This window comes from Amphiura filiformis, chromosome 20 (genome assembly GCF_039555335.1).
Source record: "Amphiura filiformis chromosome 20, Afil_fr2py, whole genome shotgun sequence".
NCBI lineage: Eukaryota > Metazoa > Echinodermata > Ophiuroidea > Amphilepidida > Amphiuridae > Amphiura > Amphiura filiformis.
In genome coordinates this window covers 35,788,020-35,815,257 of record NC_092647.1, presented here as the reverse complement: position 1 = coordinate 35,815,257, position 27,238 = coordinate 35,788,020, and the positions used below count along the sequence as shown (strand labels likewise).

Genomic DNA, 27,238 nt, shown 5'->3' with positions numbered 1-27,238 from the left:
AAACCGCACGGGTTAAATATTTATTGGGGTGTATCGGGAGATGGTGTCAAATAATTTTTCCTTGAGTTTACATTATGGTGCTCATAATGTAAACTCGAGTCGAGTGGGCATATGAAGGTAGTATCGCTTTCGATACTTAAAAGTAAACTAAAAGCGGCAACAAAAAATACTGCAGCTAGTGTATTGATTGTCCTATGTAACTTTGACGGTCTAGTTGTGAACCATTATTCTTTTACTTGTCCAACATGTGGCAAATCGCTAGTGGAAATTTAAAATGAGAATTCATTCAAACAGATGAGAATTGGACAATACTATGATAATTGAAAATTTTTCTCAGTTCAACGAAACTTTCTCATCTAAAATACTGATGATAAGACATGGGGTTGAATTTAAGTGGACAAACCATTGTATAATTCCACATCATCCAATGTAATTGGACCAGATAGTGTATGATAAATCAGCCACATCTTAATTAAGAAACATCTCGTAATTTATTATAGGGTGATAAAATAATGTTGATATTATTAGACAATTTTAATAAAAAGCAAATTTATTAGTTCAGAAATATCAATTAAATCATCTGGAGATATTCTTGTTTGGGTTTTTACCTAATAAATAGGTTATAAATTTACTTTATTTATTAACATGATCAAAATTGATATCCGAGCGGAAATCTTATTAATCTTATTCTCTGCTGTGTTAATATGATGTGTTAATTCTTACCTCTGTCATGTTGAAGGTTATTTATAAGATAGAGGATAATATTGAGAACAGCAATGACACCTGTCATTATTCTACATTTCAAAATCAGATTAACTGTTTTATATTTTTTGAAGTTTAATCCAGAAAACTCAACAATTTTCTGCAGGTGATTGTCAAATCAATGCCCAATGGTATTGCGGTTTAATGCTACAGTACGTCTTGTATATGAATGTGAATCAAAAGGTCTTTAAAAATTGAATTGATAATAAAACGTGTGTTGAATGATTGAACATTCGCTACTTGCACAGTTCCGCCATTATGCACTATGTGCGGGAGAGCCTCGAACTGGCAGCATACATGAATGGGAATTGAACTAGTCATAACGTTCTGTGTAAGGTTACATAATTCTTCCTTTCATGTATGCTGCCAGTTCGAGGCTCTCCCGCACATATGCATAATGGCGGAACCGTGCAAGTAGCGAATACAGAAGAAGAGCTGGGAAAACAAAATCGATGATTCAACGCGTGTGGATTTGTAACGAGCCTTAGAAGAGCAGCAGACCATAATAGATGAGACGTAGATAATTTCATCAATGACAGTCTTACGATTAACCAGATGTCTATGGGGAATGTGAGTTGAGATGAGGACAAATCTATATAGAGCAACGAACCAAAACAGTTAACGAAATGGGTTGTTTTCCAAGATGTTCTTATGTATGTTAATTAATTTTTCCTAGTATTTGATGTAACTTATTGTCTTTGTTATTTCAACAAGTGTCTTCTTAATGTTACTTGCCAATTTATAAGGTTTGATTGATAGTCCAAGATCTGTGTAAAGACATTTGCAAGCAGTAATTTTTTTAGAAGTACCAGCATAAAATTAGAGAGTATTGAGCTTACTTTTAACAAAATGATTCAGGTGTCTTAAACTTTGCAGTAGTTAAGACGAAGGGCAATTTTACATCCTATTTTGGTTCCTATTCAGATTATGAGTGCTTATATGAACGAACACTATCTAATTTCAACGGTACAGGTCGTTAAATTTGCATACTAAGGGACGGCCATATTGGATATTGGACGAGTTACTTTTCAGGGTATTTGCAAAATTAAAGTGTTTGGTATAACCTTTCAATACCCAACAAACACGCAAAGTTTTACCAAAAAAAACCATTTAAATGTCGTGTATATAAAGGTAATAACATTTTATAAAACATTTAAAAATTTTAAATATTTTGTAAAATGTTTGCCCAAACTATTTTAAAATAACGTTTTAAAAAGTATTCATGATATTTAAATAACCCAACATTTAGATGTTCTTAAAACGTTTTGAATTAACGTTTTAAGAACTTTTGTGTTTGCTAGGTAATAGTATTTTACTATGCGTAATAGAGCAGCTTCTTGTGATTTATATCCAAAGTATATGATATCTTTGCGATTCATCGCAGGTTGGCATATTGTCGACAAATTGACGGCAATTCGACACATAATTATTTAAGAATGTGATTTAGAAAACCTATATCAAATGGATGGGGCATAACAAATTGAAACTCAATCCTGACAAGACTTGTCTTCTCCCAATCATGCTAAACGTTTGTAAGATCTTTGTCTCCACTGTTATATCTGTATCGTCTACTGTGCGCAACCCGGGTGTTGTTTTTGACAAAACTCGAACAAGAACAGCTCAAGATTATTTAATTAATTTGAATTCGTTCTTTATTACAATTTATTTTTTTCACCCTACAATAAATTGCGGGATGACTTTGTCTCAGCATATCACCGGTTTGAGTCAATCCATTAACTGGCAAATTCGCAATATTTACAGAATTCGCAAATTCATAGACTTTGACACTTGTGCTAACATTGTTAGATCTCTCATCATCTCCCGTCTAGACTACAGTAATCTCCCGTTAAATGGTATCAAGCAAAAAGATCTGAATCGCTTAAAGAAGTTCCAAGTAAAATATGTTCAATATAAAAATTTTATTAAACACAGTAAAACTCATTTCAGTATAACATCAAAATCTAATAAAACAGGCAAGAACAAGAAGATAAATAAAAACACCAGAATAAAAGTAATAAAAGTTTTGGGGTCCATAGTTTTGTTTTTGATGGATAATGCTTCTCAAGACCACCAACATCAAAAATAAGTTTACTGGACCTCTGTCAAGCATTGGGCATTTTGAGATATAGCAGGTAAAAGTCCATACAGAGGTCAAAATTCAAATTGCTCAAATGCTGTTGAAGAGTTCTCGAAAATTATTCCTCTTGTCATGGCGGCCCAGAAAAAGTATACTTTTACCAATCTGTGACAGCCAGACTATTTGAGCAGATCAGTTCATTACTCATTGCAGGTGCATCAGTAATGAATTTCTCAGCGACACACTCATTACTTTGCCTTGTTTGTTTCAAAAGCAGTCAAATTTAAGTTATAGATTTGCGAATTAAAAGTCGTCTGAATGCAACGTGTAATCATAAGAATACGTCAGACTATGGTTAAATGGTGTCCAATACCTCATTCTAAGTGTATGTACATGTACTCCCGTGCTAATTGTCATGCATTATTGCAACATTCTGTGCTTTGCAATAGACTAAAAGCAAAACACAGAATGCTGCAGCAATGGCATAAACCATAGCACCCTATATTTAGAATGAGGTATTGAACACCATTTAACCATAGTCTGACGTATTCCTATGATTACACATTGCATCGGTACCCATTCCAATGCACTTCTTTACCAAAGACAATATTATTATTGTTATATTTAGTACCAACGTGCTATGCATGATGAACTAGTTCAAGTAATTTTATATCTTAGAACGTGTATGTTGTAATACTTCAAACGGTACATAACATTAATATATTTTTTCACAAGTGCAATATTTTCCAAATAACCCAAGCATGTCTAAATTCTATTCGTAAACATTAATGTATTCTCTATGTATGTTAACGATATAAATATAACTTCTAGTACTTAACTTAAAATATGCCCGCCTAACAAACCCATTATTGCCTTGCTCCAATTCACAAAGGCAAATTAAGATGGCATAATCTGATTGCATTTCATCCTACATTCTATTATAGTTCAATTTGAACATATTATACAGCGGCGCAACCTGGGAATCAGTAACCATGGTAACAACGGTAAGCATCGGGTGCTGAATTTAGGTTTACAATTTTTCTATACAGGCCGTATCAAAACGATTGTTCTTGAAACATATATAGCAAAAATATTAAATATATAAAACCTATTTAATTTGGCATGTAAATTACACTGATTAAAGTAGTCTATAGTTCCGTTTAATCTGATTTTTTTTATAGAATTGTGCCGTTACTTTGGGGACATTGTCCTTTGAATGAATGAATGGATTGATGAATGAATGAATGAATGTGATACCGCATATTTCACTCAAGGTACAAAATAATCCGTGTAATGGGTGTACAAATTTTACCCAGGTGCTCCCATGGTAATTTCAATACTTCCAAGATTATTTTAATTGGCTCAAACTAGAAACAATACCTATACTAAAACAAGTTAAAAAAAACTTGAACATTTTATCAATATAAAAAGCGACCTGATTTCATTACGTTTCCTGTCAAATCCTATCATTGTGATTACCCGATATCGAACCAGTTTTGTGATAAATGATTTAAATTTTTTCCCTTAAATAATTAAACCTGATATTCTTACTCTCTAAATAAAAAATAGGGAACGGAGCAACAACATTAGTCAAATGGTACTAAATATTGGTTAAATTTTTATTCAATGTGTACAATAAAATTTTTGAAAATCACTCAATGTTTTAACATTTTCATTTAAAAATAAAAAGGGAACAGAGAAATAACATGAGTCAAATGGAACTCAATATTGATAACATTTTTACTCAATTTGTATATAATTAATCAACATTGGGTTCTATTTACTCATATTGTTGCTCTGTCCATTTTTACTCAACATTCAATAATTTTTTAGAGTGTAGAAACTTGAATATTTAGACAAATTCGTAAGCATATATGTCAGCAATATGACAAAAAAAGTATTACACGACAATTGAAAACAGCACCAACACTAATCATTTTGATACAGCCTGTATTATTTTTGTTTTCTTTGTTGACATGAGCAGTAACAGGAAATCAAATTCAGGTAAATTCCACTTTTAATGATTGTGATGCGAACATACTCCAAAGGGTACTCTCTGTGGTATCACTGTTTTTCTTTACTCGTGATGGGTACATACATCTAGAACTACTCAATGTTTTCGAAGCCAAATCCATGTTGGTTTGCTTACACATCGATGTTCATAGAAAGATCGCCCCAACTAGAACAAGATAATGGTACATGTATTGCGGATCTTAGCAGAGTTAAATTAGATTCAACCTAAGAACATCAGTCGCTCTTCTCTTACGAATAATGGCGATGGGAGTATAGATTTTGTATTAGAATCCTCAATGGATTAGCAAGGAGAAGTATATTTACTTAAAGGTATAAGTTGAATTAATTAAACCATAGTATGTAAATAATTCATCAAAATAAGGCAGGAAACGTCTTGATTGTGATGAGAATGAAAGGCCGTTGATATTCTGTAATTCATATTCTTTGTTTACGTTCGTATGAAGTGCGCCCTCTACAGAAGATCTGAAATGAGAACTGCAATATCTTGTATAATATCATCATCTTGCCTTTTGATTCATCTGACAGAGAGGAATTGGAGAATAACTTGAAAGGGTTTAGCTTTGGCATGCACATTAGCAGTTTTCTCCAGGTCACTTTTTACCAGTGAAAAAAAAGTCTACATAAAAATGACTAGTGACTTTTATGCAAAAGTCATGCAAGTTTATTTTTTATATAATATGTGTACTTTTACAAATGTCGAATTTCGGCAAAACCGTTCCAGTTCATTCCAAGCTGCCAAGACATGGTAATGGCAAGCCAAGTTGAAAACTACTTTGAAATCACACCGAATGCACATTTTATAATATACTTGTCCGACAGACAGTTTTTTATTACAGCTTCAACTATTAACCACCAGTAAATACAGGTGACTATAGCTACTATACTAAAATGAACACAAAATATATTCTGTGGTCTGATACTCAATAAAAAATTAATGAGGTAGAGACAAGAGACACTTTATCTAATTGAATATATGAATACAAAACCCACCCAAGACCATACTTTGGCCAAATTGAGTTAAGCATGGGAAATTGTTGCTATAGATAGGCCTGTCATATGTATGAAAGAACAACTCAAATTCATCCTCTGTGTCTATTGAGCATGTGAAAAATAGCATGTATGAAAGAACCACCCAAGTACATGATTTGAGTCTTGTAACACATTGATTGAAATCCAGTTTGAATAAAAGTCCACTTGTAACACATTCATTGCTGGAGAGTGGCTTTTGAAAAACAAATGGGTTTACTAAAGGAAAGTGTGTGGTTTATATTACATGGCAGAATGCTTATCAACATTATACATACCTGTGTGCTTTATTTTGTATTATCTTACTATAGTGGTAATCTCATTCCAACATTGTTGTCTTTGTATATGATTCAAAAAACCACCCAAGTCCAGCATTTAAAATTTACCCCACGAAGTCCCTGAAATGCTAATCGTCATACCTAATACAGTTTATCCCACTCATTTGCACGTAAAACTTACCATATTGACAAGGTAAATCTAACTGAAGGAATTAAAATGATACACAGGTTTTTTTTCTCAAAATCACTTCCCATGTACTTGGGTGGGTTTTGAATTTTGTCAACAAAGTCAACTTATTTAGTAAATTAGATGCAGTTATAGAGAATATCCTGTATGAATGGGAGAAATTTATAAATTGATTCGTAATAAGATTTGAAACTGACTGACTGACTTCCAGTATAAAAGACAAAACAGCTAAGAATCCAGTAAGATTGTTTTACTCTTATGTGCAAAGTATCAAAATACGAGTGGCTTTAAAAAAAGTTCTACCTCCATCATTACAGCTCTGTTATTTTACGTGCCAGGATATTGAACTTGCCCATGATTATACTCTTAAACAGTGTACTTCGGTTATATTTCGCTTTTATAAATACGCACGAAACTCATGGGCACGACATACAAATACCAGCAAGCGTGATCAAATCCTCATGCATTGACCACTATACAGAAAAGCATAGGAAATCTGTAGATAAATAGTATCAAATTTAAGTATTAATTGAATAGAAAAAATATTACACATGGAGGATTCTGAATTTGTAATTTATGTTATCAAAAACAACATTTTGAAAGAATTTGACGACGGAAAAAATATTCAACGACGGAAACGTTTGTAATATAATTACAAAGTTTAACAAAACAGACAATTTTGCTGCACAGTAGTCTTGTGTTGTTCCGCCTTTGCATTCAAATATATAGGAAGACCACCCGCCATGTACAAGGTCAATTCGAGACTTACTATCTACCAGCTGTTATGGCAGTGTAGAGGTGATCACGTGCGTAGTTATAAAATTATAACCGAAGTACACTGTTAAATATAGGCTACAATGTGAAAGTTTTTAATAAAAAGGTGAATTGTGGTGTTTAAAATATGTTGGTTAGAGCGAATACAGATTTGGTACGTCGGAAACGGTTAAAAACTGAAGCCGAAAGTTTAGTGTCAACAACCTATGGAAAAGGGTCAATATGAATGCTTCTCTGAACATGTATCGGTTTTGTTGTGCAAAATACACGTTACCCAATAAAACTCTACCATCTGCAAGCATTATATATTGATTAAATTATTTGAAGAGAAATAGAGCAACTTTATTATTTTCACAAATAAAGCTTGAATGATTTCCACATACATGTGGGCAATCTTTTTAAATCAAAATTAGCCTTTCTTTTCAAACCGTTTCCGACGTACCAACTCTGTATTTACTTTAACCAACACATCGTAACAACCAAAAATCACATTTTAATCAAATAATATCTTTTATTTAGTTGTCAAACTTTAAGAGTATAATCATGGGTAATTTCAGTTTCTTTTGAATGACCCTCGTATGAAGAGGTTACCAAAACTAACCACTGTTTCATACAAAACATAATATCGCTAAAACTATTATGACACTCACTACTGTAAGTCAAATTGTTTATGACACTTCATAGGAAAGGAAAACAACATAATCAACATCGTCATGCGTCAATTTGACGGTATTTGTTATTTCTTACTTGCACGCATTCCAAACTAAATGCAGTTTAGCCAAGGCTTTTAATGTTTTCTTCCGTTGAGATTATGTGTCTGTCGAGAGCAAATTGAAAAAATGTGCAGCTATATATGTGATGCCATAGATGTGTCACACATGATGTAAGGTATTTAACCTGCAATACCCCAGCAGTGCCTTGTTCATAACTTCATGTCGCATTTGAGATAAATAAAACACACAACTTTAGTTCTAACCATTCTTTGTAAATTTATTTATTAGCTTACAGTTAAAATTCCGATCGTGAAACGTATTCACTTCAGCATGAAATCTCTTCTTCGTTCTCAGAGGTGTTTACCAATTCTTTTTATATACTTTTTATTTATCATTGACTCTGAGAAGTCGCGACTATAAGGAGCATTGCCCGTGTTTTCGCGCCACAGCCACGAAGGATTTATGAATTAAAATATCTGGTAATTCATTCCTTGTGGAATTCGTTAAGCGCGAAATGTGGGCGAAGGTGTCTGCAATAGCTGCAAGAAGTATCAGATTCTAGTTTTGAAAATGGAACATGTAAATGAGATATGTTTCCCAAAGCTAAGACAGGTAACAAGGGTATCTTGACTTATCTGATCATTAACTATAGCTTCCTATCACGGATGCTAAAGAAATGCGAGCCAGAAAAATGAATTACTAATATATTCCAGCCTACTACCGGTATAGTAGGGTTTAATACATTCCAGTCTAATACATTTCAATAGGGTTTGATGTATGGTTCCCGGTATGGTTTAACTTTGCTTGGTCCGGGTATAAACCAATGAGTACATTGATGGCAAGTGATAAAGACTTGTTTACTGACGATTACCCTTAACCCTGCCAAACATCAAAAATCCTCTATACACAACGCAACCGCAAGCGCACTATACCACGTGAACCGACTGCGTCATCACTCGGACGCGATTTTTTTTTCCACGACAAGGATGCGTAATAGGACTCTCATACACAGTTATATAGTATACGCTCCACATAGTTGAGTGACCACCACTGCGCGCATAGTATTTGTACAAGAGACTCACCATGCTCACAGCAATACCAGTGGAGAATATCACGTATCAACATCACAAATTACTGTGACTTGTAATACAAGTTGTATGTGTAGTAGTATCATCACACACACCCACAGGCCGAAGCATTTGTGTATGTACTTTGAAAATTAAATGAGGATTTTATTTAGATCATTCTTAAAATGTTTCCGTTAAATATTTCATAATACCAGGGCCTATGTCTCTACAATCTTGATAAGTGTTACAGATTTAATGTGATGGTATTCTTCCAGTTAATACTTTTGAGATACATGTACATGTAGCTATAGGACGTTGTTGTTGTGATTGTTGGGGTGTACCTACATGTTTGGTAATGTCAATAAATAAACTCAACTTAACTCAACAGGTTGAAGACCCAGTTGAAGAAAGAAGGGAAAGAACGAATATGGATAGATGTAAATATAATTGAGTTTAATATAAATAGTAATACATGCATGGTCACAAGTTCTATGGCTCCAGTATTGACATCAAAACAGCATTTATCAAGGTTGCTGTTTTGATCGCAGTATACACAAGTCTGCACTGCAGCACGCATAGATGAAGTTGGGATGATTTTTCTTGCAACTTTTCCCAAAAATATTACAAATACTTCCAGATTTTTAGTTTACCTTTTGATTTCACATTATATAGGATCAATGTTAGCTCTCTTTAGCAATACAATTTGTTGAGTATTAAATCGCATAAGAGCGTTGTGACTATTTATATAAATAAATAGACATTCTTACATGCGGTCAGCGTGGTTCCCCTTCACTTGCACTATAATAACACTGCATGGTATCGTTGTGAGCATGGTGAGTCTCTTGTACGAATACTACGCGTACAGTGGTGGTCACTCAACTATGTAGAGCGTATCCCAGCTAACCAAATAACGTTCTCTGAACGTTCTGAGAACGTATCGTTGACGTTTTCTAGACGTTTCGATAAAACGTTTTTAAAACGTAATTTTGTTGAAGGTTTTTGACGTTCTAAAAACGTTATTAAGAGACGTTCTTAAAACGTTTTCACAACGTAAACAACGTTTTAAAAACCTTTCTTTCTGTCACTCAGGACGTATCCAGGTCCTACAGAAAACGTATCGGACGTTGTAGTACGCAACGGACGTACTACAAACGTTGTAGAAACGTCCAAAACGTCCTGAAAACGTTATAGGAACGTAAAAAACATATTGCATATTTTGTTCTTTTATTGCAGGACGCACTTGTCACCATCAGAAAACGTATGTTACGTTTCTACAACATTTTTAGAACATTTTAATGACGTATAGACAACTTTTACTAGTACACTTTACAAAAGTACCAAATATATTATACATAATAATACAAAAGATAGGTCCGGCTTCTGGAAAAAACACGCGGTCCATGGCAGTTTTACAGTGACCAATTGACGAAAACTCCGGACGAAAACTCTGTAGTATAAACACGAGAACCATGTGTAGTGATACGTCAACCATGATGAAAGTAATAATGTTTCACACCAAGGTAATACGTATGACCTCAACAGTTTCATGTTCGACAGCAGCAGCAGCAGCAGCAGCTTCTGTATTTTGCCGGCAGGAATATCCGCATGATCCCGGGTAAAATATACACGATAAGCAGAAACACACCATTGTATGCCTATACCTGTTTGGGATAAGGGGTGGTGCAATAATTATGTGTAGGCCTACCCCCGGGGTGGTGAATTCTCAAAATGGTCTGTCAAAATCGCTTGTCCCCCCTTTGGCCGTGACAAAAATCTTTGCCCCCCTTTCGACGTGCCAAAAACCTTTGCACCCCTTTTGACGTGCCAAAAATCGTTGCCCCCCTTACACATGCAAGATTTTGGGGAACCCGAATTTAAAACCTTAAATTGTCTTATCATATAATGCAAGCGCAGCGAGCAGGAAATTTTGCATATTTGAACGTGTTCCTAACGTTTTCCTACGCCTTTTAGGGCGTAATATAAAATAGTACCCAAAATATCTGTGCCAAAATTGCTTGCCCCCCCCTTTGACCTGCCAAAAATCGCTTGTCTCCCCTTTTGACCTGCCAAAAAATGCTTGCCCCCCCTATTGGCCTGCCAAAAAATCTTTGCCCCCCCCCCCTATAATTCACCACCCCGGGTATACACATAATTATTGCACCACCCCTCATTATTTTGTTAGTACCTTGAAATTACATGTATCTACCTCCAATACATGTACCAACAAGACACTCGCATCACAAAAACTACATTACGCTTTCCGTTTTCACAGGGAAGTGGTTAGTCGGTAACACAAATCAAGGAAAAAACTTCACTATAGGCCTACCTGAAAATGTCACTCCTTAGAAAATGTTGATGTTATGATAATATAGCACACAGAGAGGAATTATTCCCGGAGCGTGTATAGCACAGTTTATTCGATACATACATGTAGGCCTACACGTTGTACTGTGCTTTGGTGAGTAACGGTTAAGGTCAAGTTCAACCTGTGACATTCCATTCCAATGCGTGGGCGCTATTATAGTCTTGAGGTCAAGACACGAAGTGAGAGTGTGCGTATATAGGCACATCATCGTTTTCCCGGGACCATTTTAAATCTTTGATCGAGGCTAACTTCCCTTTCACTATTTGAAATGTTTGGCATGTATAGGCATAGAATTTTTATGCAAGAGTATATAAATACATGACTAAAACAAAATCGCAATAATTATTATTTATATTGACTCCATAGGCCTATGCAAAATGCAAATAAACGCGGCATCTTCATGTAGACGAATAAATTAAAATCAAGTTTCTACTTGTAGAAGTTAACATTCTTCTTTAAGGCCTACATTCAATTGTAAATTTCCAATATTCTATTGATAAAACTTAAGAAACGTTTAACAGACGTCGGCGCAAAATGTTTGGAGAACATTGCAGACGAATGTTTTATAAACGTCATGAAAGAACTTAACAATATATAACGTTCACAATACGTACTGTGAACGTCCTAATAATACGAAATTAAAGCTTCAACATTATAACCAAATCACGATGTTTTAAAAACGTTTTAAAAACGTTTTGGGAAGACGAAGACGTAAAAGACCTAAGCAGAACCTATTAAAAACGTTTTGAAAACGTTTTGTGTTTGCTGGGATACTATATACCTGTGTATGAGCCCAGCTAACCAAAAAACGTTTTCTGAACGTTGTGAGAACGTACCGTTGACGTTTTCTAGACGTCTGATAAAACGTTTTTAAAACGTAATTTTGTGGAGGGTTTTTGACGTTTTAAAATCGTTATTAAATGACGTTCTAAAAACGTTTTCACAACGTAAAAGACGTTTTTAAGGCCTATCTTTCCGTTACCCAAGACGTATCCAGGACCTAGAAAACGTATTGGACGTTCTAGCACGCAACTAACGTACTAAGAACGTTGCAGAAACGTCCAAAACGTCCTGAAAACGTTATAGCAACGTAAAAAACGTATTGGAGGATGCATTACTCACCACCAGAAAACGTATGTTACGTTTCTACTACGTTTTAGAACGTTTTCTTGACGTTTTAGTGACGTTTAGAAAACGTGCTATGTTTTATTAGTTAAAAGTCCAAAACAAATATCAAATATTATCAAATTAGGCCAATACAAAATTCATGAAACAAATTAGTTTGGCAAATTAGTGATACTTACGACTTACACGACACATAATAAATCACACAAGACAATTAATGTTGATTTGATGTGTGATTCATTAAACTTTATTCCTGTGTATGAATATTATTCTTCATTCATTTTCGTTGAAAATACTGCTGAAACATAAATTAATTTTATACAAACATGCTATGCAAAATCACCCCATGGAACATGTGGAACTTGTGTTACCATGTATCGAGTCAACTATTGTCATGACCATTGATGACTGTTTATATACACTCTATTACTCGATTTATAATAATTATTGTTTAATACATATGCATGGATGGAATACTCATGAAACCCGATTATTGTACATTTATAGGATAAAAAGTTTTAAAACATGATTTATATACATGAAAACCCTCAAATATATATAAGTTACTATTTATAATTGAAGACAGAATAATATTCAAAAGACTAGTTTGCGTATAATGTCCTGTCAACCAGACCAAAAATGCCGTTCTGCGCAGGTCAGCAACCAATCACACCGCGCCTTTGCCCTGACGTCAGACGCAAACTAATGTTTTCAATTCGGTCTTCAGTTAAATTCGACAAACTTAATTGATTACTCTCACGTACAAAGCGCAGTTAACACTCTAAGAAATAAAGGTTCTAAAAGATTCTAAAGTTGTCTTCTCAGGAGAACCCTTAGACGTTTTCTAAAGAACCAAATATGGTTCCAAGACCATCGAAAATGGCCCCCAAGAGGTTCAAGATCTAAGAGGTCGGGTTCTCCTGAGATGACAATTATTTCCTTAGTGAGTTGATGATGACTAGACTTGAAAGTGCTCGTAACTTTTGCCAACACTTTGCTAAAATTAAGTCATAATTATTGTTCATGGTTTACTTTAATTTTGTAGAATTTTGCCATAGGCCTACTGTGTTCGTAATGAGTTATAATGTCTAGCCGCTCTCTAATTTAATTAGCATTTATGCAAAGTAACGTGGTCCGGTTTGACACTATGACAAGAACGTATTTGCGCGATGTTGACAAGTCACAACTCACAACGAATATATGGCGACGGAATTAACAACACGTATTTTGATTGACCAAGTTTTAAGGCAGAATTCTGTGAAATAAAAGTACCATGAACATTTATGCATTTATTTTAGGCATAATATTGGCAAATGTACAGTTCATGAGCCTTTTCACGGCTCATTACCTAAATTGATTAAATGTAGGCCTATAAAGGTGATAAGTCTGCATTTCCCTTATGGAACCAGCCCCGTTCTCAAACCGCGACGCCTCTCGAACAGCGAGCGGAGCGAGCAGCGAGCGCAGTGGAAAATCATCATACAGGTATCAGAGTACAGAGTGCTAGGAACTACCGGTACCCAAAGCATTAACGAGCAAATTATTCCTATAAACGAAACTACTTTCGTTTTCGGCCATCATCTCCTCCCTGCCAGAAACGTAAATCCACAAATGTTGAAAATTATCTTCTTAAAAGAAATATTTTTACAAACGTCATTGAGATTAGAAACCCACTCCCAAAAACGTCGATCTTTTTGGTTGTTCCTTTAAGGGATGGGGTATGAACGTTTGGACAAAATTTATTGTGGGACATGAGAGCACATCAGACATATCGAATTGCATTCTGAATACGAAGAATGTCCTTCTGATATCAAATAATTTTGATTTTTTTTTAAATTCGCAATGTAATACACATTTTATGTGAAATGATTAAAAATTGAAATTTTTGAAATTAACAGTACTTGCAGTTAACTTTATAAATTTTATGTTTTATACTTAAAGTGTATTTATTTAGGATAAAAAGCCGACGATCAATTTAGACAATTTTGACCTTTCGTATTGGAGATATGGATTTTTCTCCCAAACACACACAAAAAATAGGTCTTTTGGGAAAAATTCCATATCTTCAATATGGAAAGTCAAAATATTCAATTGATCGTCGGCTTTTCCTCCCAGCTACATACACTTTAAGAATATATCATTAGATTTATAACATTTACTTCGAGGACTGTTGATATCAAAAATGTGAAAAATATCAAATTTTAATAATTTGTCATAAAATTTGTATTATACTGTTAATTTAAAAAATGAAAATTATTTGATATCAGAAAGACATTCTTCGTATTCAGAATGCAATTCGATATGTCTGATGTGCTCATTCCTCAAAAAAAATACTGTCGAAACGCTCATTCCAGATCCCTTAATGTCATTAAACACATCAAATAATTTGAATACGCACAGTCTAGTCTCAAAGATAAAATAAAGTTCAATTGAAGTGTTGTGTGAAAACTCCTCAAATTGAATTATTACCTCTTTACTAGTGTCCCCAAATACTACGTAAAAACCACTAATTTACATTGTTTACGCAACATACAAATAATATCATCACTTCCGTTGCTGATGGGCAGAGCGATTAACTGTAAACCGTTGACAAGAGCGTACTTGCGCGATGTTGACAAGGCGCAACTTGCGAGTATGGCGACAGAAATAACAACACATACGGCGTGTAAAACACACATAGTAGGCCTACGCTTCGGATCGGAGGCGCATTGTGAACATCGCGGAAGTATGCTCTCGTCAAAAGTTTTATACAGCAAATTAAAATCACGGTAGTTACTATAATCGATAAGTCGCTATAATCTGAGGCAGAATTTAAAAGTCCGAGTACCGGTACGACATTTTCGGTCTGGTTGGCAGGATGTCAGACGCAAATTAGTCTTTTTAATTCGGGCTCAGATTATAGCATGCCCTCGAGCGTCAAGTCGCAAGCATATACCCAGATAACACACGGACGTCGGTCCGACGTCGGATATAAGGAGCTAGCAAAGTCGACCGGACGTCGGGATTCGTGTCGGGTGCTCATCGGGGGTGCATCCTGCCGATAGTTGTTCCAACGCTGGGCCGTCGTTTTGCCTACTGTCATGCCGATTTTATTCCGATGTTTAAAAAGGGTTGTCCCGACGTGGGACCAACTTTTTCATGTCGACTTGAAAAGGACGTCGTTCCGACTTAGGAGACAATGTTTTGCCGGCTACGGACCTTACTTATGCCGACGAGAAAAGTACGTTGGATTGTTTTAGGGCCAACTCTTTGCCTACGCTAGTGCCGATGGTATACCAACATAAAAAGTACGTTGGTTTTACTTACACTTTTTGCCACTGCTGATTGTATACGACATGGTGGTCCGACTTCGTAAAGTACGGCAACGGAAGTTGTGAAGGCATCGTAGTGAGGAGAATCCTAGTTGTAAACACATAAAACCATGACGTAGTCATACACCGACCATGATAAAGTAAAGTACATCATGTAGTAAATGTATGACCCGTGGTTAAACATGTTTCTGTTGACCGTTTTCTTTCACAAACATCAGTAAACGTCTGTGCCTACCTGTTTCGAGATTTAAAAAAGATCTAATATAGCAATAGGTCTACATTAGGCCCTAACTGGTTAAACATGAGTGAATTTGATGTATATAGTTCAATAGGTTTACACGTTAAAAATTCAAATTGGAAGAAAAATATTTAGAAAATACTTACTTGAACCTGCATAGGCCTAAGCTAGATCCTTCTACTTCTACGCAAGTGCTTCTCAAAGCCTGCTCGGCAACTAGACAACACTTATCTCCTCATCACTCTTCAATGAATACGAGCAGCAATCATATAAACAGTATAATGTACAGCCAAAAAGATATAATATTATCCATAACTTCCAAAAAATATTAACGATCGATTGTGCCATTTGAATTTCAACTGCCACGCACTGCTGTATGTAATTCTACAGCGTGCATTGGCTGTACATGTTTACGGCAACGGAGGCCAAAAGTTCACTTCAACACTGGGCAACAGGGGTTAAGAGCAGTTCAAATGTTATAACGGTTTTGTATAGTCTCATCACCCGTGAGCTGCCTACTCATTTCAAATCAAAACAAACATCGTCATGATAATAGCTAGCCTATGACTGGGTCATCATTTCAACTCTAAAATCGAGATTATAATATTGCTAGTAGGCCTAGGCATGTGCCTATTTTTTTTGGGGGAAATTTTTTTGTTTTGCGTTAGTCATTTACACAGGTTAGGGCCTATATTATTATGACGTGAGTTTTAAAATTGTTCAACACATTTAGTATATCACTTTCGACCAGGTAATGTAGGCCTACAGAACAGGTATAAAGATGAGCCATTGCCGGGGGGCTATGAATTAAGTAATTAATAGGCCTACCCCATTCCAGGCAAAAAGAAATTTTTAACCCAATTTTGCAATTTAAATTATGCAAATAAAGATCGTCTTATACGTATATATAGGCCTATACGGTTCACTGTCGTTGGACCAACGTTTTACCGACTACCCATAAAAGACGTCGTTACTCGACCGTAGGTCCGACTTTTTTCCGACTATGCATGAAAGACGCCGGCTGACTGTTGTTGGCCCGACGTCCTTCCAACTATCTGAAGAAGACGTCGTTACATTGCCGTAGGCCCGACGCCGTTCCGTAGAAGCAAGGGCGACTCCGACGTGTTCCCACCATGTCCAACCCATTGCCAACGTAGGCCCGACGTATCGGTGTTTACTGGGTAGCCTTTAATGCAACTTTGACCAAAGGGCCGTTCATATTACGCCGCAATTGCGGTGCGGTGCCGCACTCCAGAATACTTACGATATTGCAATGAAGTTCAATATATTTTAACTTGGAAATGCGACGAGTAGCGTTGAGTTGAGGCAAAAAGTAATCGATATATCGGTACCGCATCGCACTGCATTGCGGCGTAGTTTGAACGGACCTCGACGCTGCAACAATAAGGCTTTTTGAAGTATGACGGGCACAAATGGAGATGGTGTACTTTTATTTGGGTGGCCTAATCTTGTGTATGCTTTCTTTCAGCATGTACAAAAGATTACCCAAATCAAAGTACTCCCTCTTTGTGCCCGCCATACTTCAAAAACTTAATAATCAACGATTGTGGAAACGCACTCAGCGAATACTAGTGTGATTATACATGTACACTGTGAAGTGACGTAGTTAATCGAATTAACTACCATAGCAATAGATGAATAAAATGTTGACTGTATCCCCCGTAGTAGGCCTACAACGTCCATGCGGTACCGATGCATTGAACCATATATGTCAAAGAAATGCTAATCACTTGCACCTGTAAGATTAGTCTGTTAAAAAGAGCGGTATTGTATTCAATCTATTATATGATTGAAGACAGGTGATGAGTGCAACCTGCTGTAGTGCAGAGCGATCTATTCAAAAATTGTATTAATCTATTGCTATGGTAGTTAATCCGATTAGGACGTCACTTCGCCAGCGTATATCGGATAGGAAAAGTTAAAAGCTATAAGTACAGAAACAAAAACATCTTAACATGCTTAAGACATGAGAAATGTTTTAAAATAAAAGTCTGATATATAATCACAGTTATTTTAAACTTAAACCTTATATTTATGGAATATATATACTTCAATAGACAGTGAGCACCTTGTCCGACAATGTTGTATAAAACTAGCATGTTTACCAGTACAGTGTCTGTGGTCTTCAGTTTCAATGTGTCCCCTAGTCTTGTTCTTCCTCTTCCTGTTGGGGACACGTTCATTTTCGCCGCGCTCATCATCCTCCAATTCCCCTACAGGTACCGCTACATCCACATTCCCAGCTTTCTATAGATGATAAAATGGAAAACAATCTATTTATAAGCATGATCATCATTTTGGGAAACATCATTTTTAAAATTGAACTGAAACCCGATTCCCTTAAATATATCAGCTCACTAAAATAGCAGCCCTGACAAAATATATATAAATCGGCATAAGAAATTCTATGAATAAAAAAATTATATCAGGTTATGGTCACCCTTAGATATCCAGACAACTTATTTATATTATCAGTATCATTAATTCTGAGTAATTTTCAAGTTCTGTATAAACCATAACGAAATCATAATGCGTGTGTGTGGGGAGGGGCATGGTGCCCTAAAAACCTAAGAGAAGTGAAAATAAACAAAAATGCCCCATAGAGAAAGAAACATCACGTAGGTGTGTGAAATGTAAGGCCAAAAAGTATGTCTCAGATACATTTGGTAAAATAGCTTTGTGCTATGCTTTATTATTTTTTTAAACATTATTTTAAGAAAATGAGCTGTGCGATATGCGATACTTTTTCATTTTACATTCAACGAACAATATTTATGCACTTTTTGATATTCAGATACAGAAACATATAGTAATACACTGCAAAAACAGTGTCTAGAGATTGAACACTTTTTTTTGTCCTCAATTTGTAAATACGTTTAAAACCTAAACACCAATGTCAAATTTCAAAACATCATATGTTTAATATCTAAACACAAGACATATTTAATTCATAAACATGTTTAGCATTTAAACGTGTTTACAAATAGAGGACAAGGTGGTGTCTAGAATGAGTGCTTATATTATAACCCCTAGACATTGTTTTAGGCCTACATGAATTAAATAAATGAATTTGGCATTTCAGCAATGATATTTGAACTTACTTTATACTTTCTTCCACCTGGAAGATTTGGTGTTCTTTTCAGATAATCTCCAAGTCTCTTCTCTATCTCAACCTCCTTAGCTTCAGGATGATTCTTCATGCAAGCTGCGATAGATAGGTGGAAATGATATGAGTTCAGTATTAAATTAAACTCCTTTATCAAAATAAACGGTCTGTATCTCAATATTAGGATTTCCCAAAAGCCTACATGTCGACGTGTTACCATGCGTGCGGTCTGTGGTCTTAGGGAAATATTTTTTATTTGATAAGTTTATGAATAAAGTATACAATATAATCTAAAATAACAAAAACTAATTGAAACAGACGTCCGATTTAGGGGTCCGATTTAAATATCCATATTTTAATTTTACACCCACTATGATTGGTTCAGACAGCATGACAAATTATATGCATTCTGTTTTAGGCTTAGCCGATCTTAGCTCTATGGAAGCTTATGGATCTGTTTTCTCACCCAATGTTTGGAAACATACTGTGAAATAAAAGGGAAGGCCTACATGATTTGACATATTATGTTAATCATAGATTATATCTTGGGCTTATGAAACTTACTGACGATAACTTTGTAGAAAGGGCTATCTTTAATGCTCAGCTTGCCCTTTCTCCCTAATACACTGTAGGAGGACCACAAATTGTTCGTTCCCAGCTTCCTCATCACCCTCCTGATGGTTTCGTTGAGATCATGTCCTCCAACAAGACTGAGGTGTCGTATCTGGAATAAAGACATGTGAATCAAAGCTAAATATTTTTAATGCATTATCGCATGGAATTTGGAAGTCAATATCGTTTATGATGTTGCCGTTGTTGATGGTTCAGTATCTTGTGATACTTTGGCACACAACTGAATAAAGTTACTGTGATTTTCATTGCAAGTGCAATATGTCAAACATATTTTGAATTATGGCCTATTTATAAATGATCATGATTATAATTATTGTCTCATTTTGGAAATATAATGTAAAATTTATGTATGTAGCTCTATTTTGTGTTACTTGCAGCAATATTGGCCTGTTCATCCGCGACAAATGGCGGATACATGTTAGATTGTGCACTTTCATACTTCTAAAGCAATATTTAAGTACAGCAGGCTAACTTCCACTTGCAATTAATAATACTCTATATAAATATAGGGAAAGATAATAAATTTACATTATATGGAAAATAGCATAACATTCATTTCCTGAATATTATACATATTTATAACGTGAAAAGTATTGGCCTGAACGACACCTATATATACTTTTTTCACAACGAACTTACCATTTTCTTCCGGAATAGTTGTGTCTCAAGTCTTTCGGAAACATCCTTAAACTCCTCTACCGTTTGCAACGGTTTTTCAAGAGGATCTTCCTCTGCCTCGTGTGCCTCACCTCTCTCTGGCTGCCTGTTAATAAGGGTGCGCAACAATGTAAGTTGTTCGTCCTGTGCTTCCTCAAGTTTCTGTAGTTTCAGAAGCACACTGACTTGGAAACTAGCTGCAAAAATATAATGCAACAAAATATAACAATATTAACATAAAAATATTAACATTAAATTAATTAAAATTAACATATGCCCCTATATAGCTAGAAGAGGAGGAAAACTACGAAGAGGAAGAATAATGAGAATTGTGTATATAACACTATATAATAATTATGTTCTGTTTTTTACAGAAGTATCGATCAAATCTACTTCGTGAGGCCTGTTATCATGCTATTATTTTCACTTTTAATGGCTAGCTCATTGAAGCAATATGAGTAGCTCAAAAAAGCAATGAGGAGGGTTATTTTGATGGAGAAAACTTAAAATAAATGTAAAATAGACTTACACTCTGAAGTAGTCACTCTCCGAAAACCTGGAGTGGTTGGTGTTGATCTCATAGTGCTTGTTGAAGCCAGCTGAGGATCGTGGTGACGAGGAGTTGTTGGCAGGTTGGAGGATTTGGAGACTGGTTTGGGGGATGGAGTTGGATCCCTGGATCGTGGTAGACCTACATGTACTTGAGGGGGTTGGGTAGGCTCACTGTCTGCATGGACTGTTTTCTTGGACTACGACGTAGTTTTTGCTTGGTGGTATCTGGCTCGGTCACTATCTATATATAAAAAAACATGAACATATTTACAATGGTGATTATATCAGATACTCGGATATACCGTGCGGTTAGCTTTTCCTTCTTCAATGATCTGGAAATTGCAAACATGTTATAAGAAGCATTCACGTTACAAATATGTTATAATAAGAGTCTGGGCCCCGGCCTGGCCCATGCCATAATTTTCAAAGAAACAGCCCTAGCTGACCCTTTCCAAATATACACATTTATGATTCGTTACTATTAGATTTGCTTTAAATGTCTTCACTATGATCAGTTTCCTCACCATCAGCGCCAGCATCACTGCCTGAATCAAGTTTGGCAGGACGGCGTTTTTTTCGTTGCATCGTGCCTTCATCGTCTGTTTCCAGATTTGAAGTTTCCTCCGCCTTCCTCGCACAATTCTTTGCTTTCATATAATCTTCTGTGTATGAAAAAAGATCATCACATACAAGACAGCATAGGACAATAGGACCACTCGTACTTTTTTTCATATATGTATAATATTAAGGCCTAAAAGGCGTAAAAGTATTGAACAAATAATGTTGAGCAAAATATAGTGCAATTTGTTCTGATTTCAGGTTTCAGGTTAGATTTAAGACCTTTTTTGAACTTTAATTTGTCTACGGCAGAAAGACATGCTTGCTATATATAAGACGTCGGAAAATAATACCAATTTAATAATTTAATTTAATTTAATTTAATAATACAAGTGGTATATCATATTAAAAAGTAGAGATTCTTTCACGATCTATCGATGTTTAACTTACTGGTCAGTTTAATCACCCTGATCTTGCATCTGCCCCACCGCTCCTCATCAGGAATGTCGTGCTTTCTTGCCTTGTAAGCTGGGTTGTGGGTTGGCCAGTAGCAATAATTCTCCTGTATATAATAAAAAATAATAAGAAAAAAATTAGAGAAATTTGTACAAGGGTCTACGGCACTATATTTTATCTGTTTCCCTTTCTCTTTGTCGTTATCAGCTCAACGATATTTGACCGGTTTGAAGAATCCGCATTGAAAATGTCGCTGAAATTATAAATCCGTATTATCGCAAATTATTGTTATAATTAACTTGCCTCTCCTTCTTCATGTCTTCCTCCTCCTTCAATCCACGATGAAGATATCACATCAACGGTAGATTCGTCCACGAAAATAACCACCGCGTACTCTCCCATCTGTAATAACAACAAAAGCATAATAAATGATTTCATAAACATACACCTAGAATATAGCCGTGTAGGCCTACATAACAAGATTGGGCCAAGTGCGCGAAATATTACACATTTATTAGATTTAATCATGCTGATTTGATAAGTGAATCATGTTAACCTGGTTAAGAGGTTTCTTCGATATCGGTATTCCGTGGCCGGTTTCATCCAACAACAAAAAATAGATTTACTAATTATTATAGTGGTCATATTTAATTTATGGGCATGTGCGTGTAAAAAATCTCCAATAATTTCCAAAACATGGCAGTCATTCTCATAATAATAATATAAATTACATTAAGAGATCGGGACAACATTTGCACAGTATTTTTGTGGGACATCAAATTGCAATATGAATACGAGGAATGGCCTTCTATGATATCAAATAATTTTGATTTTGTTTTGTTGTTGTTGAAATTTCGATATAATACAAATTTTATGACAAATTATTAAAAATTTAACAGTCCTCGAAGTAAGTTTTATAAATTTAATGATAATACTTGAAGTGTATGTAGCTGATGGGAGGAAAAGTCGTCCATCATTTGAAAAAAAGTCTTTTCTTTTGGAGGAAATAATCTGTCTTCAATACGAAATGTCAAAATTTGTCACTGGCTGAAACGGCAAATTCACTTCTTTATTTTTCCAAAATATTTTTGTTTTAGTTTTTGCAGTAAAATCATGAAATTCTGAGACAATCTTGGAAGAAAAGTTACTTGATTCGATACTCGCATTGTTTATGTTGATATTAGTACTTCAATTGTGTAAATCAACCACAATGTCATATTGTGTACTTTTGAACACACGAAAATGGCATCTTAATGCATAATTTTGTTTTAAAGCTAGTAGCCTATAGGGTGGAGCTAGGGAATATTTTGCACAGGTTATGAATTGTTTGATATAAAATACCAGTTCCTGAGAAATATTAAAATATTTAAAGAACCTCTCGTGTCTATTCGATATTCCTATATATTTTAGGAATAATTTTGGCTGAGTGGAATTTTAATATAAAACCACATATATGCGGCCCTCATGTGCATGTTTTGCAAAAAGCAAAAATTATAGTTCAGAGTGCACCAAAATATTGACATAGTTTTTTGTATTTCAATCAGGTACAATAAAAGCTATCTTGTCATGTTTCTCTACAAAGTTCTAATTGATAACTAAACAGCAGCTGGCGTAACTCTATCACTCTTTAAACTTGTAAATGATAAGTCAATGTTACAAAATATGGAATAATGGATATTTTTCGACAATGTTCTTAGCACATCGAAAAAGGTTTCAACAGAACGGAAGGACAATATCTTGTACTTCTGAACCAGCAGTTACCCACTAGGCCTTAAGGCCTATATGATTTTATGACATGTTACATGTACAAAATAAGTTACAAAATTGTCTTGCTTAAACTTTATACGAAGGAGAACAACTAAGATTACAAGAGCCCGGGGGGGGGGGGGCACTCAATTTTTTTTTTGGTAGGGGTGTGCCACCGCCAGTTTCGAACTTGAGGTCTAAGGAACTGATCGGCCAGCCAAAAAGGAGGGTCTAGGGAACTGATCGGCCGGTCCAAAAGGGGGGTCTTGGGAACTGATTCACCGGCCAAAAGGGGGGTCTTGGGAACTGATCGGCCGCCAAAATCTTAAAAATCTCGGAAACTAAACCCGCAGGCCAAACCAGGGTTCAATTTTGTTGTGTTTTTGCCACAGATTTTTGAAGGAATCGATTTCACTGTGAATTGTGCATTAAATTATTAATCAGGAAAACCATTAATGCAAAATAGGTCTAGTTTGGCATATTACGATGGAAACCTCAACAAAGCAAAACAGCATTCAAATCAAAATTACTAGACCCTGTAGACCTACAATCTATGCTATTAGCCTACTGATAATTATAGCAGCATTACAATAAAAGCATACCCACAAGAATTATTTTTTTCAGTGCCGAAAAGAAAAACATTTAGACTACATTGAACTGCCATGCTCATGAGATGATTGAGTGAAGTGTGCAGAATTTGACAGCCATTCCACTCCCGATTTCACTAGACCAGTAGATCGTAAATTACCTTTTAATTCATTGTTTATGGAAAGGTGCAAGGATGTGTACATAATTATTTCAGGTACTTTTCCTCATATTTGGCAATTTTATTCCCAAAAGAGATCTCAAAATCATTTATTTCTAGCTAAAGGTGTCACGGCATGTAGGTCGGCAGGCACTCGACATTGCTGCAATGTTTACAAACAGTCAACCAGTGTTGCCACTACTAAAGGAGCCCAAAATCCCACCCAAAGTTCACCTTATTCCTTACAATGTGTTTGAATGGGGAGTTTGAAGTTTTTGGGATCGCAAAAGTAGCTTTTGGGTCTGCTTTTGGGCTTGAAATAGTAGGACAGAAAACACGCCTCTCAAGATGCCGATGAGAGCGGAAATCGATGATCTGAGGGTCTATGGAACGGCTAGAAAAAAATTGGGGCTTCAGAGCGGGCAAACAATGAATTCAGAGGGTCTAAGGAACGGGCAGTGGCTCTGAAAAAGGGGGTCGTCGCCGCGGCACATACCCGTATAGCTGGGAAATGTGAGTGCCCCCCCCCCCGGGTACAAGAGGTGGTAATCTAATACTAATGGCCATTCGTTTTCCCAGTCGCCACCCAAACAGGGTGGTGGGGTTATGTATTTTTAAATTGTGATCATATTTGATAAAATGTCATATTTTGTTTTGGTCACATTTGAAAGCTAAAACACCACTAACAACCCTGTAAATATGAACAATATACTAGTAGCTTTTCAACTACTGGAGATGTGTGGTTGATCGAAAGTTGTGAGGGAAGGATAGGGAAGAGGAGCACATATAAAGTCTATGGGAACAGGGCGTTTCGCATGTGTAACTTGAATAAATTAATGACTACAGGGTCTACATGAACTTGATTTTTGTCTTAATTTACAGCTAAAAAATTCTACTAGTTGTTTTTAATCATTTTGAACTCATATGCATGCATACATAGGCCTACAGAATCGTCCTGGTCATCGACCTCTTTGATTATTTTCAGACAGAAGCGCAATTCAGACGTCCCATTTTAATTCAGTGCTTTCAGGCAACACAAACCTAATTTTAAACTAAAAAAATAAAAACAGATGTGGTCCACTTCCAAGCAATCAATATACATCATTATTCATTTGCAATCATTTCATAAATATTGCAACATTCCATTGTTTAGGGCTAAAATTAGCGTACTTGAACTTCTCTGGGTAATATATGATTTATGAGGTCATACCATCTGTTGTCTTTAACCATGGACTTGGAGTTTGTGACTAACCCAGAACATAGGTCAAGACTGAGGTGGTACAGGTGAAGTTCTGGGTGCACAAAATACACCTCTGGGTGCAATTACCGGCAATACGATAATCATTTCAATGGATTTCCAGTAAACCCTTCTGGTTGACTTTAAAGCAATTATTCAAATTGTGAAGTTTTGGGCGCTAAATACTCCCTATTAATCACATGTTGCTTACATATTGGGCAACAACGGCCACTCTTTTTGCACTTGTAATTATTAATGTTACTTCTCACGTGTTCTATTTTTATACTTGATGACTTCTCTTACTACTTTCAGGAATTTGTCTGTGTAAATATATATGATATAGCTGAGAATAATAATATTACTTGTAATTAAATCGGGTCCACTAAGTTGTCCGACGATCTGATGATCGAGTGTCGATGAGTGTCATGCTAATCTAATACTCATCTAACACATTATGTCAGATAGATCAGACTTATGAAATAGGTATAATAATTTGACAAACATGACAAAACTCAAGTCAATAAACCACCTTGAATTTCAATCAAATAATTAATTGTAGGCACGGCCTTTCAATTCTGACAACATCGCCGATCTTTTTCAATTTTGAGGTTGCAATTATAAAGCGCTCAATCACGACGAATAGGCCAGCTATACGAATGCATCACGAACATACTTATAGTATTTTATTTAGTAGTACGGAATACGGAATTAAACCATGAATATCATCAAATCTTACAACATACTTTTAAGTCAAGAATGGTAAATAATTAGAAACACAATATCCTATTAAAAACATCTTATTAAGTTTAACTCCTCAGCATTTAAAGACTTTCCTCGAATTCAAATTACATCAACCGTCATTGTGGATGCCATATGTAATTACTCATTGTACTTCACTGATTAAATTGACTAAAAACATACACGCTTTATCATGTTTAATGCAAATATAGTAACAATAAAATACAATCTTACCTTTGTTTGGTAGAACTGAACGAAACAGATGCAAATAATTCCTTTTGATGAGCAACTTGATGTATATATTCCTTAGAACAGCATGCCAGCATAAACGATCATGTACATGTGAAAACGTATAATTTTTCACATTCCAGGTTTGAATTTTGGGTTGCCAGACGATTCACAAAACCATAAAACTTTTATATAGGTCACACTTAAAGATCTCAAGCAAGTCAAACACCCGGGTCATACATCACAATCTCTAAGACACAGTTCCTCATTAACCAGCAGCTTATGCTAGGCTTAGGCTGACTTTAAAATGTTGGGTGCAAAAGCTTAACTCTACAAATTGAGATCAACGTCCGAGAAGTGATGTTGTCGAATGCATATAATTGAACCGTGCTGTGATGATGAGATTGTTATAATCAAAGAGACTGCATGAAACACTTGCCAAATTAGGTGCATGTTTCCTGATTGATGCACATATATAAAGAATTGATCAGTTAAACTTGTATTCATCAACAATATACAGACATCATTGGCTTCACAATTGCTGGGATTTATGCGCGCACAGCAGGCGAACATTTTTAGTTTCATATTTTGAAGTGAAAGTTGA

The 27,238-nt window shown here is 35.5% G+C and overlaps 2 protein-coding genes across 2 annotated transcripts; both read right to left on the bottom strand.

Annotated features, from left to right (window-relative positions):
* Nucleotides 1-19,607: 19,607 nt before the first annotated feature.
* LOC140142093 (uncharacterized) lies at nt 19,608-21,076 on the bottom strand. Its single transcript, XM_072164051.1, has 3 exons — nt 20,904-21,076; nt 20,357-20,571; nt 19,608-19,808 (listed from the first exon to the last, which is right to left on the bottom strand). The coding sequence occupies exons 1-3, from the start codon at nt 20,953-20,955 to the stop codon at nt 19,623-19,625; spliced, it is 453 nt and encodes a 150-aa protein (XP_072020152.1). The 5' UTR covers nt 20,956-21,076; the 3' UTR covers nt 19,608-19,622.
* Nucleotides 21,077-21,123: 47 nt separating this feature from the next.
* Nucleotides 21,124-27,038, bottom strand: LOC140142292 (uncharacterized). Its single transcript, XM_072164260.1, has 5 exons — nt 26,641-27,038; nt 22,244-22,342; nt 21,935-22,046; nt 21,451-21,588; nt 21,124-21,167 (listed from the first exon to the last, which is right to left on the bottom strand). Exons 2-5 carry the CDS (start codon nt 22,340-22,342, stop codon nt 21,124-21,126), a joined length of 393 nt encoding a protein of 130 aa, XP_072020361.1. The 5' UTR covers nt 26,641-27,038.
* Nucleotides 27,039-27,238: the final 200 nt, after the last annotated feature.

What these genes read in the sequence shown, in the direction of transcription:
- LOC140142292 (XM_072164260.1), bottom strand. Translation starts at nt 22,342, where the DNA reads ATGGGAGAGTACGCGGTGGTTATTTTCGTGGACGAATCTACCGTTGAT. An exon ending in CAGGGTGATTAAACTGACCA is followed by an intron (nt 21,589 to 21,934) that starts GTAAGTTAAACA and finishes TTTCATACACAG; the next exon opens with AAGATTATATGAAAGCAAAG. An exon ending in CAGTGATGCTGGCGCTGATG is followed by an intron (nt 21,168 to 21,450) that starts GTGAGGAAACTG and finishes TTTTATATATAG; the next exon opens with ATAGTGACCGAGCCAGATAC.
- LOC140142093 (XM_072164051.1), bottom strand. Translation starts at nt 20,955, where the DNA reads ATGAGATCAACACCAACCACTCCAGGTTTTCGGAGAGTGACTACTTCA. An exon ending in GAGAGTGACTACTTCAGAGT is followed by an intron (nt 20,572 to 20,903) that starts GTAAGTCTATTT and finishes ATATTTTTGCAG; the next exon opens with CTAGTTTCCAAGTCAGTGTG. An exon ending in AACTATTCCGGAAGAAAATG is followed by an intron (nt 19,809 to 20,356) that starts GTAAGTTCGTTG and finishes TCTTTATTCCAG; the next exon opens with ATACGACACCTCAGTCTTGT.